The sequence below is a fragment of the Candidozyma haemuli genome, assembly GCF_002926055.2.
Source record: "Candidozyma haemuli strain B11899 chromosome Unknown B_2014730914, whole genome shotgun sequence".
In the NCBI taxonomy this organism is placed as follows: Eukaryota; Fungi; Ascomycota; class Pichiomycetes; order Serinales; family Metschnikowiaceae; genus Candidozyma; species Candidozyma haemuli.
In genome coordinates, this window is record NW_020289902.1 from 648,251 (window position 1) to 662,085 (window position 13,835).

General features: G+C 47.2%; 4 protein-coding genes across 4 annotated transcripts; all 4 read left to right on the top strand. All coding sequences in view use genetic code 12, as the record gives it.

Annotated features, from left to right (window-relative positions):
• Window positions 1–279: 279 nt before the first annotated feature.
• Window positions 280–3,099, top strand: CXQ85_001141 (uncharacterized protein; the record flags this gene model as incomplete). Its single annotated transcript, XM_025484860.1, has 1 exon — window positions 280–3,099. One exon carries the CDS (start codon window positions 280–282, stop codon window positions 3,097–3,099), a length of 2,820 nt encoding a protein of 939 aa, XP_025339791.1.
• A 1,157-nt stretch (window positions 3,100–4,256) lies between these two features.
• Window positions 4,257–6,497, top strand: MNN4-4 (Mnn4-4p; the record flags this gene model as incomplete). Its single annotated transcript, XM_025484861.1, has 1 exon — window positions 4,257–6,497. The coding sequence occupies one exon, from the start codon at window positions 4,257–4,259 to the stop codon at window positions 6,495–6,497; it is 2,241 nt and encodes a 746-aa protein (XP_025339792.1).
• A 633-nt stretch (window positions 6,498–7,130) lies between these two features.
• On the top strand, window positions 7,131–8,927 carry CXQ85_001143 (uncharacterized protein; the record flags this gene model as incomplete). The annotated part of the gene is made up of 1 exon (XM_025484862.1): window positions 7,131–8,927. The coding sequence occupies one exon, from the start codon at window positions 7,131–7,133 to the stop codon at window positions 8,925–8,927; it is 1,797 nt and encodes a 598-aa protein (XP_025339793.1).
• Window positions 8,928–12,084: 3,157 nt separating this feature from the next.
• HGT10 (glucose-inactivated glycerol proton symporter) lies at window positions 12,085–13,791 on the top strand (the record flags this gene model as incomplete). The annotated part of the gene is made up of 1 exon (XM_025484863.1): window positions 12,085–13,791. The coding sequence occupies one exon, from the start codon at window positions 12,085–12,087 to the stop codon at window positions 13,789–13,791; it is 1,707 nt and encodes a 568-aa protein (XP_025339794.1).
• Between the last annotated feature and the right edge of the window lie 44 nt (window positions 13,792–13,835).

Sequence of the window (13,835 nt, forward strand, 5' to 3'; positions counted from 1 at the left end):
TGCCCCCACTGCAACGTTGCAGTCACCTCACAGGTCCTTCCACCACGCAACAAAGATCCCACAAAACACCGTCTCTTCTTGGCAACTCCACCACGAAAGCAAGCCTGGAAAACACCCCAAACCCTAAACCTTACTTTCCACTTTCCACTTTCCAGCCAATCCAGGACCACTGTGTTTAACCGCCTAGTGTTGCTGTAACCTTTGCTTGCGCCCCTGCACCCCAGATTCATCTTTCAGGTTTCTGGGTTTTGAAAAGTTGATACCTAGCCACTTTCCGAAATGTCCAACTTGGAGTTTATCGACTCTTTTAGCCCGACCCAGGAACACTTTTTGAGGAAAGCGCTATTGGAATGCTGTATTAAGCGGGAGATCCACTGGCTCTCGGTGCCGAACTCGGCTTCTTTACTTGGTCCTCCGTTTAGACTGATCAACCCTCCAAAGGATATAGACTTGCCTATCCTCAGACACTTTTTCCTTAGCTATGTGAAGACGTTCCCGTTGATAGCCAGTAACCCAGAAATGGCCCAGATTGAGTTCTGGAGGGACACAGTGCACCCGTTTGTGGATAGTTTCAACCAGAAACACATCTCTGACTCCATTGAGCGGAAAGAGCTGATCACCAAGCGCCACCAGATCAACCTGAGGCTTTCTTCGGTGCTTATTTTGTTCTACAACTCCATGATTGTGAGTAAGAAGGAGTTTCAGTACTTGGAGAGTGACCATCTTAAGGATTCTGATAAGGGTAAGCTCGATAAGCTTAGTCGAGCGCCCAATGCTACAAAACAGTCGTTTGATGCGTTCCAGGGTACTCATTCTTTGGAAGATTATGGCCATATGGTGTATCTGAACAATATCAATATCAATATTGTTGCGGTGGATATGGTGAATGTGGATATTAGCGCTGAAAGAAGCACATGGACACAGATGTGGAAACCCGTTGAACATAAACGGAAACTGCACTATTTGTTTGTGTTGCAAGTGACATTTAGAGATGGTGATAACGGTGACTACACTTACAAGTCCCATTTCATCAGCAAATCGTACCTGGACTTCAAAAGACTCGAAACCGATCTCAAGAAGAAGTACCCTGGCTTGATGACTACAGACATTAGCAAATTACCCAGAAAGCTTAAACACGACGGCGGCCATGCCGATGAAGATGGCGAGCGCCGTTCGCTGCTGGACAGTTCCAGCACTGCAAGCACAAAATCCAAATCCACAAAACCTTCAGACCAGAAGTATCATAGAGAAAAGTTGCGTTTGGCACTTCGTGGGTACTTGGCGACGCTTCTAGCCAAGCCAGAGATTGCCCATTGCGATGTGTTCCGTTCATTTGTTGATGATCCAAAGCGTAACTTCAAAAAGCTTCTGCCATCGCAAGAAGAGGACTCTGCTCAGAGAATGGAACTCGAGAAACGCCGTTTGATGACGCAGATTGAGTTCCAGGAAGAAACCGCAAAATCTGTCTTTGAACTATCTAAACGTTTTGAGAAGTTCAAGGCCGAGCTTTTGGAGAACCCAGAGCTGCTCACACAGATCTTTAAAGATTTCAGTCAAACCAAATCTCTTGATGAGGTTTCGCCCTTGCTCAAGACGTTCTTTGAGTGGTGTAAGTTGGAAATCGCCGCAACTCTTTACCAAATGTTCCTCAGTCAAGACAACTCCAGTGAATGGTTTAGAAAGTGTTTCAAGTTCCATAAAATGTTCCCCTACAGCGTTTGTTATGGGATCCTCAAGTACACGAACCCCGTGAAGGTGATGACGCGTATGGTTGACGTTCTTCTTGTCAGCGTGCCCAGCGTGAATATGCCTTGGGCGGCAGGAGATGGAAAGAAGAAGGTCAACAACTTACTTTCGATGATCTTCATCATGTTGCTAGACGAGGACTTGGAAGATTACCTGAAGGAGCGCACAAAGTTGCTCGAGGAGGCTCCATTGAGTCTGGGTGAATACAAGCCTTTCATTGAAAGAATCAGGACGTACGTTGCTCTGCACGATGTGGAAGTTGCAGACCAAATCAAAGAAGAGAGTCTCGCCAAAGACGAGAACTTGTTATTGACAATTTTCCAAACCAACAAGCTCGAGCCAAAACTCTCGTCAGCAGACTGGGAAACGTACAAGAAGGTTGCAGCTTCATATGAAAAGTACGTTCTGATGGACGATCACAAACAGGTTGACGATGCAGCAGCGTTTGTAGCGCTTCAGCAGCTCTGGCAGTTGGAGGTGCGTTCACGAGACAAACGGCTCATGAAGCAGTTATGGAAAGAACCGGAATTGACGAAACTCATCAAGAAGTTCCTTGTGATATTCTACAACCCGCTTATGACGGTGATGAAGCAATGCGAGATCCACTTGGCGTTCAAGGATTTCCAGCATTTCATGGACGATCTTATGGAAGAACTCAAGGAGCTTGACGAAGGTGGTATTTACTTCACGTCGCCGGTGGAAATCTTCAACCGTTTCAAAGCCCTCTTGAACAAACACGAGAAATCGTTCTGGCGAATGCTTCGTGACCTTTACCTAAAAGACGACAAGAAGATCTTCACCGGGCTTATTACGTGGATCGAGAGTTTCCTCGTGGCGCTTCGTCGTAAGGAAACCGCGCCTGAGCTGGTGATGGTGGATTTCCTTACAATGAACCCCAAAGAGGACGTGAATAAGCAGGTTTTGGAAGACCAGGTGAACCAGCGAATCGAGGCCACCATGGAGAAAAGACGGATTATCCAAGAGTACCTCAAAAAGCAAGCCCACAAGAAAGAGTCAGACACAGAAGGTGTAAGTAAAGATCAAGCAGCCATCAATGCCCGGTGGGAAAAGCTCAACAACGGGCTTTTCGAGGTGGAAAATACCGGCTTCGGCGTTGATGGCGAAGACTACGACGAACTAGAACTCGCCAAACTCGGCGATCTAGAAGAAGGAGACCAGGAGGCTCAGCACTTGCTCAGAGACCTTGCGCGATTCGATAAAGCGATGGAACAAAACGTCCTGGAAATTGAAAAATTGGCGCCCTGCATGCATCGCCAGATCCACAGCATTTTGGACAAGCTTCCACTCGACAAACGACTTGAACAATCCACCAAAGAGCTTTCCCGGATGTAACTGGCAGTACCGAATCACGGCTGCAAATAATGCCGTTCGAATTTATTTATTGTTTGTTCCTTCATGCAAGACAATGTGTCAGGACAGGGTGTTGTCCTTTTGGGAAGGCTTGAAAGGTTTGTTGGAAGTGGAGGTTGCGAGCGTTAGTTGGGATGGGGGACTGTGTGCAGGACGACCTTTATGGATGCTCAGGCACCGTGCTTTGCTTGGCCTAATCGCGAAAGTGGTCGTGTGAGCTGAAAACACCCGAACTCTGGCGCAAGCCAGAGGATGGGGGTTTGAAGCTTTAATGATTGGTTGTTTCGGCGTGTCCCTACCAAACGTCCAGTAACTACTGCTTTTTTTAAAAGTTTCTGCCTGTTCTGCCTGGCGTTTCACGCCAGCCAGTCCAGCCAGTCCAGTCAGCGGCTGGCCGCACACCCGTGCACCAGGCAACCTCCCCAGCCACTCCATCCAAAACTGCACTGCACCTCCAACCATCCCACCAACCCACCTCAGGAACCTGCCTTCCCTAAACGATTTTCCTTCCTTTTGGTTTATTTTAGTCCTGCCCTGCCGATCCCGATCCTCCTCACGTCTTCCAAAATCCCGCCCGCTCCAGCCAATCACGTCACGCCATTGCCTTCTTCCTTCTGGTCCCCCACTGCATTCTTCTGCGAGGCAGCCTCGCGACGGCATATGGCGAGGAGACTTCCGTAAAAGAATTCACATTTTGGCTGTTTTCGTGTTGTGGGCTTAAAAAAAAAAAAGTCCTCCCCTTGTGTCATTTATAAGCCCACTGGTTTGCCCTTTTTTTTTTTAACAAACCACCACCGTTTTTCATTTTCCATCTTTCGGTTTAACGCGTGCCTGGTTGTTTCATCCTTCCATTTTTTTTAACCGTTTTCCAACTTTTGCATCTCCTCATATATACACTTTTTGTCATTCCTGGAACTCATTGTCACATTTTCCACTGCAGGCTCAAACCCTTTTTTTTTTTTCTTTCTTCAGTGATCCCGTCCTCCCTTCCTCACAATAACATTCACGTTTGTGGCATATTCTTGATATTTTTGGTGTTTTTCCCGTCTTTGTGTTTCCAGCAACCCTAGTCGACTTTCCAAGACTTTTTGTCTTATATTTTTCACTCACACACATTCCCCATACTACTTCCGCTCGCTATGCTCCAGGTTGTGTTGAACAAGGTCAACTCCCACCGGAAGGCCGCCGTGGCGGTGCTTTCGGCCATGGTGTTGGTGAATTTGATCATTGTCTCCTCGTCCAACTACTTTGGCCAGGTGATTGAAATGCCTGAGTTTCTCCAGGGTCTGTTTGAGAACCGTTTGGGCGTTTTGTTCCAGAGAGTCCGTGGCAACCCCCAGAAATACTGGCTTTCCGATTCGAAGCTTCAGTACTTGGACGCTGAGGTGCCTCTTGAGCATGTCATGCCTACAGAGAAGAGCCGTTCCGATAGCACCCTTTGGTTTGATCCCAGGTTTACGCTTTCCATCTACTTGAACGAGTTGATCCAGAATGACGGCAAACAGGAGATGCCGCTGTACCCGTTCCATTGGTCGGACTGGATCGATCTTACCGGTATGAATAAGTACTTTGTGGATCAGACTAGAATGACATGCAACCTGCTCAAGTCTCGTATCAAGGGCAGACCCGACGTCAGCTACTTTTGCAAGGATAAGCACGAATTGTCCAGCGAAGAGATTGAAAGAATGGGCTGGACCTCTTTGGAACAGGTTCCTGACGCTGTGGTGTTTGGCCATTGCAGACATGACCATAATACCTATAACGACCACCGTTCGTATATGGCCAAGTCGTATGCTTTGACTAACCTTGCTAAACCTTTGAAGGTTATCATTTTGAATAAGAACTCTGGCACTTACGAGTTTTACGTTGACCAGAAACAGGGTCCTTCGCAAAGACTCAAGAACTCCGGCTTGGTGGACCGTTTCATCCGCCAGGCTTTGGGAACAACTCCTTCGGCCATCAAGAAGGCTGGTTCTACATTCACTGTCAACCACTTGAAGCTTTATAACAAGTTGCTTGGTAAGGTTCAGCCTAAGATGTTGCCTGAAGACGATGATCCATATGGAGTCTATGCCAATGTCCACAACAAGAAGGGCGATTTGGCTTTGAATGCTGAGATTTTCCACTACGACAGATCTTCCGTGGACGACCAGATCAGACAATACGAGGGCAGAAGCAACCTCTCCCTCATGGAGCAGAACTACCTTGCTGGTCTCCGTGAATGTGCCCCATACGACGATAAGACCGAGCTCACCTACTTTAGAGAGCCTACCCTTAATATCAAGGAGTACCGTAATAAGGACAACGATTGGGGCTGGCATTATGACTGGAGGTTCTTCACCGATGCTCTTATGTACGACAAGGAAGGTTGGACTAGAGCTGAACGTACCGTGAGAACCAACATCATTTTAGAACGTTTGTTGCGTAACTGGAGTCGTTTCGTTGAGGAGAAGGGCCTTGTTTCTTGGATTGAGCACGGTCCTTTGTTGTCCTGGTACTGGGACGGTCTTATGTTCCCTTACGATAACGATATTGATGTGCAGATGCCTGTCATGGAGTTGTTGAGATTGTCTAGAGACTACAACCAGACCTTGGTTCTTGAAGACCCAAGCGAAGGTTATGGAAAGTTTTTGATTGACATTGGTACTTACGTCCACAACCGTGGTATTTCAGAAAAGGAGAACCACATTGACGGAAGATTCATTGATGTCGACTCCGGTATCTACATTGACATTACGGGTCTTGCCAAGTCCGAAGCCAAGCTTCCTCAGGAGTACAAAGACAATCCAATTGTGGAGAAGCTGGACGGAGACTTGGAGGCAGAGGTGTACAACGATAGAAGAAAGCATTTCTACACGCTTGAACAGCTCCAACCATTACACTACTCCATGTTGAGTGGAGTGCCAGTTTTCATTCCTCAGCAGATTGAGAACCGGTTGAAATTTGCATACCCTAAGGGTTTGGATAACTTTGAGTTTAATGGCTGGATCTTTGTGCCCAGCATTGGCTTGTGGGTTACCAAAGAAAAGGTGTTGGACGTTTTGGAGAAGAGTGAATACACCAAGGAAGGTAAGGAGGAGAGAGAGCTTCTAATCGAGGCCACCAGAAACCTTTCTGAGGAACAGATCTTGAAACTTCTACAGGACGACGATACGCTAGTGGAGTACTTCCTCACAAGGGACTACACTGCTTTCCACAATGAAGAGATGGAGTTTTTGTTTGACAAGAACGGAAAGGATAGCAAGAAGCTCAAGGTTGCCTCTGTCCGCAACAGATACATGGAGTTGACCAAGAACATCAACATGAGAAGCCCCATGTGGAAGTGTCTTTTCGAGTATGAAAAGTACGACAGAGTAAAGCACCAGACGGAAACTAACTAAGTGTTTCTGCATTGACTTCACACAAATCCAATCCAACATCCCTTCTGGACCACCTCGCATGCATTCCCATGTCGAAGGCACTTTTGGGCTAGAGTTGCCCCAATGGATGTCCTCGCATTACCCATTCTACATCACCAGTCGGTCTGTCAAGGACCTGGTTCCATCTCGGCGTCATCCGATGCTGTTTAGCACGAGTTCAGTCAGAATGCCTAATTCTACTGCACGTTATAAGGCTGACTCGGGCCCAGTTTGATATTTTTTTCACATCTACATTTCTGTCATTCGCTTTAGCCGGTTTGGGTTTTTTTTGGACCCAACGTTATTTTTTGCATAGTGCCTGCGCCACTTAGGCAATACACTAATTTTTTTGGGATTACTATTGTGGTTTTTGTTGTAGATCGTAGGGGATGTGGAGGCCGTTTCTTTTTGCAACCACCAGGGGATGACATCCGTACACCAGACGGTTTGAGTTTTTTTACACCCATACACCTCGGATACACCCGTGCACCATTCCGATTAATTCCGGATTTCTTTTTGTGAGACCACATGCCAGACCCCTAATTAAAAAAGTGAATCGTACATACACTGATAGTGCAACCACATTACTTTCAGCAAAGTGATCTTTGAACAGAAATGTCGGAAACCACGCTCAGGAAGAGAACAGCAGCCGGTCCAGCGGATGCTCCCGAGCTCTACGGTTCGAACGGTGCAAGAACGGGCTCAAACGAGCTACTAACCACCGAGATAGAAAAGAACCATGAATTCTCCAGTACAGAAGAGCTTCTTATTGAAAAACTCGATATCTTTCTTTCCCTGATTGAAAAGAGGATCGAAAGATTTGAACAGTACTTTAAGGTGATTGGTCTGGAAGGAGCTATTGATGAAGAGGAGGAGAATGAAAAAGAGAAAGACACTGATAAGGAAGCCACCGAGGGCCGGTCCCGTCGAAGCAGTCTGGCGCTGTTGAGCCTGATCACGTCGATTCGCCAGATCTCTATAAGCCATTTGAACCGTGTTTATGGCCAGTTGTATAAGGTGAAGGAGCTGGTGCTCTTGAACTCGTTCAGGAACGCTGAGTACTTGTATAAGACGTTGGATGACCAGTATAACTATATGTTTAATGGCCGTGACGTTTACCAGGAGCTCCAGGATTCAGAGAGTATTGGCGGTGGCCCGGGAGCGGGATTCCCAGGTATGGCGCATAAGGAAGCTCTTCAGAACAAACTTATAGACACATTGCATTATTTTGAAGAGAAATTGGCCCATATTGATGGATATCTTTCAGCCAAGGGCGGCGCTGTCGATGAGGACGAGGCTTCGAGCGCCTTGCGTTTTTTCAATTTCAATAAGGCCTTGAAACACTCGGAAGACGGCTATTTGCATTACTACCAGCTCCCATTGGCGTGGAGAGAAAACAAGTACATTATCGAGGGCTATAGGTTCACCATGGGCCATGTGGATATGGTGAAGTCGATGTTCCACTTTAATCACAACGAAACAGGTAACATCTGGACCCACATGCTAGGCTTTTTCGTGATTGCCTGGCTTGCCCTTTTCCACTTCCCTCAGACGAGCGTCTACTCTGCCAACGCGCTTGTGGATAACTGTATCATGTACTTGTTCTTTGCAGCCAGTGCCAAGTGCCTTATCAGCTCGGTTCTCTGGCACACATACTCGTGTTTTGCCCATTTGAACGTCAGGGCCAGATTCGCCTGTGTTGACTACACGGGCATCACCACACTCATTACATGCTCTGTCGTTTCTGCCGAATACTGTGCGTTGTACCATATGCCTAAGCTTCTTGCGTTTTTTGTGACGTTCTCCATTGCCTGTGGAGTCAGTGGGTTGGCCTTCAACTGGCTGCCTTACTTTGATAAGCCAGAGTGTCGTCACTTACGTATTGCGTTCTTTGTTGGCTTAGCTGCAATGGGCAGCATGACGTTCTTTTTCAAATGGTATTACGAGGGGCTTTCCAATTCGCTTTACTTTTACATGCCGCTCACGTACAAGTCGTTTTTGTGGTATTGGATCGGCGTGCTTTTCTACGCTGGTCTCATCCCTGAACGCTGGAGATATGATGTGATTGTAGATCAAGATGCTCCATGTCGCCATACACATACGCCGCAGGATGTGTTTGGAGGTCTTGAAAACTCTGGAAAAGAGGAGATTGAAGAGATTGAACAAGAGATTGAAGACGTGTCACGCGAGCACATCTCTCCATCGATGTCGTTGGAGAAACAGACAATGTCAGTGATTGAGAAACACTTCCCATCCAGTCCTACCAAGACGCCATACGCGAGCGACTTCCTTTCGCTCTGGTGGGTCGACTACATTGGCCTGAGTCACAACATGTGGCACCTCTTTGTGGTTTTGGGCATTGTGGGACACTACTTCAGTTTATTGGGGATGTTTGATTCGATCGTGCGTTAAGTAAATAACGAGGAAACAGAGACAAATGAAACAAAAGTGCTACAAAATCGAGAAAACAGCGGGCAGCCGTGCCCAGACCCCAAAATTCAAGTATAGCCCTTATCTTCCCGAATTGCATTGTGGAGAAAAAAAAGGAAAAGTGGGCTTGTGTTGATTGGGCAAGTGGCTTTCCCCGTCGCTACGCTTGTTAGGGTTCACGTCCAGAAGCCCCGAAACAAGGACGTACCTCGACAAAGCACGGAGCCGTAGAAACACCAATTTTTCGTGGCATGTACGAGTACATGTACGAGCACCGGGCTGCTAGAAATGTGGAGAAGCGGAAAGATACATGGGGTTATTGGACCAAACAAAAAAATTGACGAATAACATGGAGGCCCAGTGTCTCTAGAGAAGCCACAAAACCCAGCATGTGGGGAGGTGAAGCAGGTGAATTCCGCCTCCAGGGGTCAAGTGAAATTCATGTTTTATTCAACGCACAGATAGCCGAAGGTGCTGGGGAGAAAGCCAACCAACAAGGTTTTGTGAAGTTGAATGCTGGTTGATGGTGGGGTTGCAAATCGGATTTTCCGGTTGGCACAAGGCTGTTTTGGGAACAAGAGCGAGCCACGCCAAAACGCACGTATGGCACGATTGTGGTGGATGCACAGAGACAAAGGGAGGATGTACAGAAATGCAAAAATAAAAAATTAGTAGTAAACTGTGGATATGTTCTTTCTTTTGATATGCGGGGCCGCGTGGGGCGGCGAGGGGCCACCAGGAAAAACTCTATAGATGACAGGAAAAAAAGAAACTGGCAAGCAGGACGTTTGACAGGGGCAGCCCCGCGGAGAAGTCTGCGGATTTCCCGAGCCAGGAAACCCCAAAAAGTACCCTGTTCCAGGTCTACGACCTGATCCTTACTTCTACCAATGTTTGTCATTCACGGTGGTGGCCCATGGGAAATCTGGGAGCGCCTCCATATTAGCCATACTTCTGTTGGCCTCCATATTAGCGCTCCCTTCCCTCCATATTACATTTCCAAGCCTATATATTAGCGCTTCCCTCCATATTACCTCTATACCTCCATATTAGACCCAGCTTCCCTCCATATTAGCCACTGGTTCTTTATATTACCTTGTTTTTACATGTTTGGGGGGATAGCACAGACACATGGCGACCGGGGCTCGTCTCAGCGTCTTCCTCCAGTCCGGGCCCCCATACCGCCGCCAAACCTAAGTAGGGAATCTCGATGCATCTGTTTCACAGGCTCTGTATTGTCTGGAGACACTAAGGTATTTTTTTTTTTTGTATTTCCTTTTGTGTTGCATTTCGTCTTTCCTTTTTAACCCTCGATACGTCAGGTCTCAGATCAGCATCTCGGTAGTGTTGCACCACCAGCGACTTACTGAATAATGCAAAGCCAGAAAAAAAAAAATAATAGAATGGGGTTTATTAAAAAAAAAACAGAAAAACAGAAAAACAAGTAGCCACTGGCCACAGGTCAGTGGTACACCACCGTCGGATGCTGGTTGTTGAACCGACCGAGGATTATCGCCAGAAGAAGTCATTGAAACCTACATCTTCTAATTCCACCTCCACCCCAGACCATCTTCCCTCCTCTCCCTCTTTGTGCTCCTGGGCAGCTTATCACCCTCCCTTGACCTCGTCCCTCGTCCAAGGAAAACATGTCTGTGCACCTAAATCCATCGCCAGCGTCGTCATTATACCTTTACTTTCTGCTACACAAGAAGAAAAGGAAGAACATGCCGCCGCACATCTGCTATTTTCCAGTACTCGACTTCCGACCTGCCAACCATCTACCACCGTCTACACTTCGTTTGTTATTTTGCCAAGTCGTCAAGTCGCCGTCTGGCCAGATGGCCATCTGGCGCTGGCTGCTGCTGGACCCGCCTTACTTTGTGCTGATTTGTAATCTCTTCTCCTCTTGGCCTGCTTCTGTATACCCCACAGAGACGACTTCCGGTAAAGGTTCCGGTCCAGGTGGCCCTTAGAGACAAAAGTTCACTTCCTTGAGGCCTTGACGTCGATTTCTTAGCTACTCTTTGACACTACTTGGTATTCCTTGTTCGAGCTGTCACGCTCGTCCTTGGCCCTGTCACCAGCCAAGGACAAGAAGTCGTGACAGCGATTGTCGAAGGTTGGCAAAGACATGACAGATTTGGCTGCAAAAGGAATAAGATGAACCATAAGAAACGAAAATCTGGATGGGATAGACTTTTGGTGGTACCCTCGGACGGCATCAGTGGGATACCCTCGGGTGTCCGAGGATGGGGCACCGGGCCCTCGGAACCGCTCGCGCTGTATTTATTTTGCTTTAGGAAATCGGAGCAGAATTTGTCCGTGCGACTGCAGCTGGGGCGTCAACTTGCGTCGGTTCATCCTGCGGGTACCCCACCACGTACGTCTGAAATAGACCGGTGTGTGTGCAGGTTGCAACCACCAAAAGGAAAAAAATGTCTTCATCTCTTCACCCTGGTGCTAGTAGAAGGGAGGTCTAGAAAGGTGCTACGAAAACGGGGAAACTCCACCTGTTTCGCCCAGAAAATAAGGTTATGCTAGGTGCCCCCACCTTGTTGGAGGGGCTAGATGCCCCGCGAGCAAGCCTCCTCATCCAGGTAAAACGCGGGGGAAAAAAGAAACTCCGCAGGAACTTCATCACTGTGCACCAGTAAACCTAGATTATTCCCTCACAATGCACTACATACGGCAACATCCCATTTATGTCGCTTCCGAGATTTTCCCATTACACTTTTTTTTATGCCTTCTTTCTTTTTATTATTTCGCGTACGGGAAAACTTTTTTACATTCTGCCTGCACATACCGCCGAGGCCAAGAGGTTTCTGTGACACCTCCAGCCATATTCATCCTGCAGACACGCCTTTTCAGGCGCTAGCGACCCACATGGACAAGACGTCATATCGCTGCCAGCCTGTATATGCCTCACAAGGTCCCAACGCTCAAAAGCAACTTTTCTTTTTTTTTTTTTTTTTTTTTTTTTGTTTCTCTTTCTCATGTACTTACCCCCATAATATCACGCCGCCTAATGTAGTAATCCCCCAGCGAAAGCCTGGATCCTCTCTCAGGTATAAATACCCCCAGATCCCCCCACCAGTTCCTGTTTCTCTTCTTTCTCCTACCATAAACTTATACCCCAATCATGAAGCTCTTTTCAAGAACATCCACTTGGGGCCTCCAAGGTAGACCCTTGAGAGTCATGGTTACTGCTACTGCCACCATTGGTTTCTCTCTTTTCGGTTACAACCAGGGTATGATGTCTGGTATCATTACTGGTGAATACTTTAACGAAGAGTTCCCTGCCACCATGGCTGGTGACCACTGGGCCGCTGCCGTTGGTGAGGACTCTCAGTACGCTGAACCTACTGATGCTGAAAAATCTCACGCTTCTGTCATTCAGGGTGCTGTCACTGCTTGTTACGAATTGGGATGTTTCTTTGGTGCTATTTTCGCTCTTATCAGAGGTGAACACATTGGTCGTAAGCCAATGGTTGTGTGTGGTTCCATCATTATCATTATTGGTTCCGTTATTTCTACTACTGCCTTCCACCACGCCTGGGGTCTTGGTCAATTCGTTATTGGCCGTGTCATTACTGGTGTTGGTAACGGTTTCAACACTGCCACTATTCCAGTCTGGCAATCTGAGATGTCCAGAGCTGAGAACAGAGGTAGATTGGTCAACTTGGAAGGTTCCGTTGTCGCTGTTGGTACTTTCATTGCTTACTGGTTGGATTTCGGATTCTCTTACATTGACAGCTCTGTCCAGTGGAGATTCCCTGTTGCTTTCCAGATTTTCTTTGCCCTTTGTTTGTTCATGGGTATTGTCGGTATGCCTGACTCTCCAAGATGGTTGATTTCCAAGGGTAAGAAGGACGAGGCTTTGGAAGTCTTGTCTAAGATGAAGGGTGTTGCCATTGACCACGATGAAGTCTACGCTGAGTTCACTTTCATTGAAGACTCTGTCACTAGATTCTCCAGAGCCCAGCTCGGTTTCAAGGACTTGTTCTCCGGTGGTAAGTCTCAGCACTTCCAGAGAATGGTTATCGGTTCTTCTACTCAGTTCTTCCAGCAGTTCACTGGTTGTAACGCTGCCATTTACTACTCCACTGTGCTTTTCGAGACCTACATTTTCCAGGGTGAGAGACAATTGTCTTTGATTCTTGGTGGTGTTTTCGCTTCCGTCTACGCTTTGGCTACCATTCCATCTTTCTTCTTGATTGATACTTTTGGTAGAAGAAACTTGTTCTTGCTTGGTGCTTTGGGTCAAGGTATTTCCTTCACCATCTGTTTCGGTTGTTTGGTTGACCCAACTCCAGAGAACTCTAAGGGTGCTGCCGTTGGTATTTACTTGTTTATTACCTTCTTCGCCTTCACCATCTTGCCATTGCCATGGATCTACCCACCAGAGATTAACCCATTGAGAACCAGAACTTTCGCCACTGCCATTTCCACCTGTACCAACTGGATCACCAACTTCGGTGTTGTCATGTTTACTCCAGTTTTCATGGATGCTTCTGCATGGGGTGCCTACCTTTTCTTCGCCTTGATGAACTACTTGTTTGTCCCAGTCATCTTCTTCTTCTACCCAGAGACTGCCGGCAGAACCTTGGAAGAGATTGACATTATCTTCGCCAAGGCCCACACTGACGGCCGCCAGCCATGGAGAGTCGCTGCTACTATGCCTAAGCTTTCCCTTAAGGAGATTGAGGACCAGGGTAACCAGCTCGGTTTGTTCGATGAGGAGTTTGAGAAGGAGCACTTTGACGTCAAGGAAGACATCACCTCTGCTTCTTCTGATAAGCCAGAGGAGGGTGTCATGACTGACAACAAGGCTGCGAACCAGGTATAGAGACCAGGATAATAGATAATTAATACGATACCTAGATAAAACAA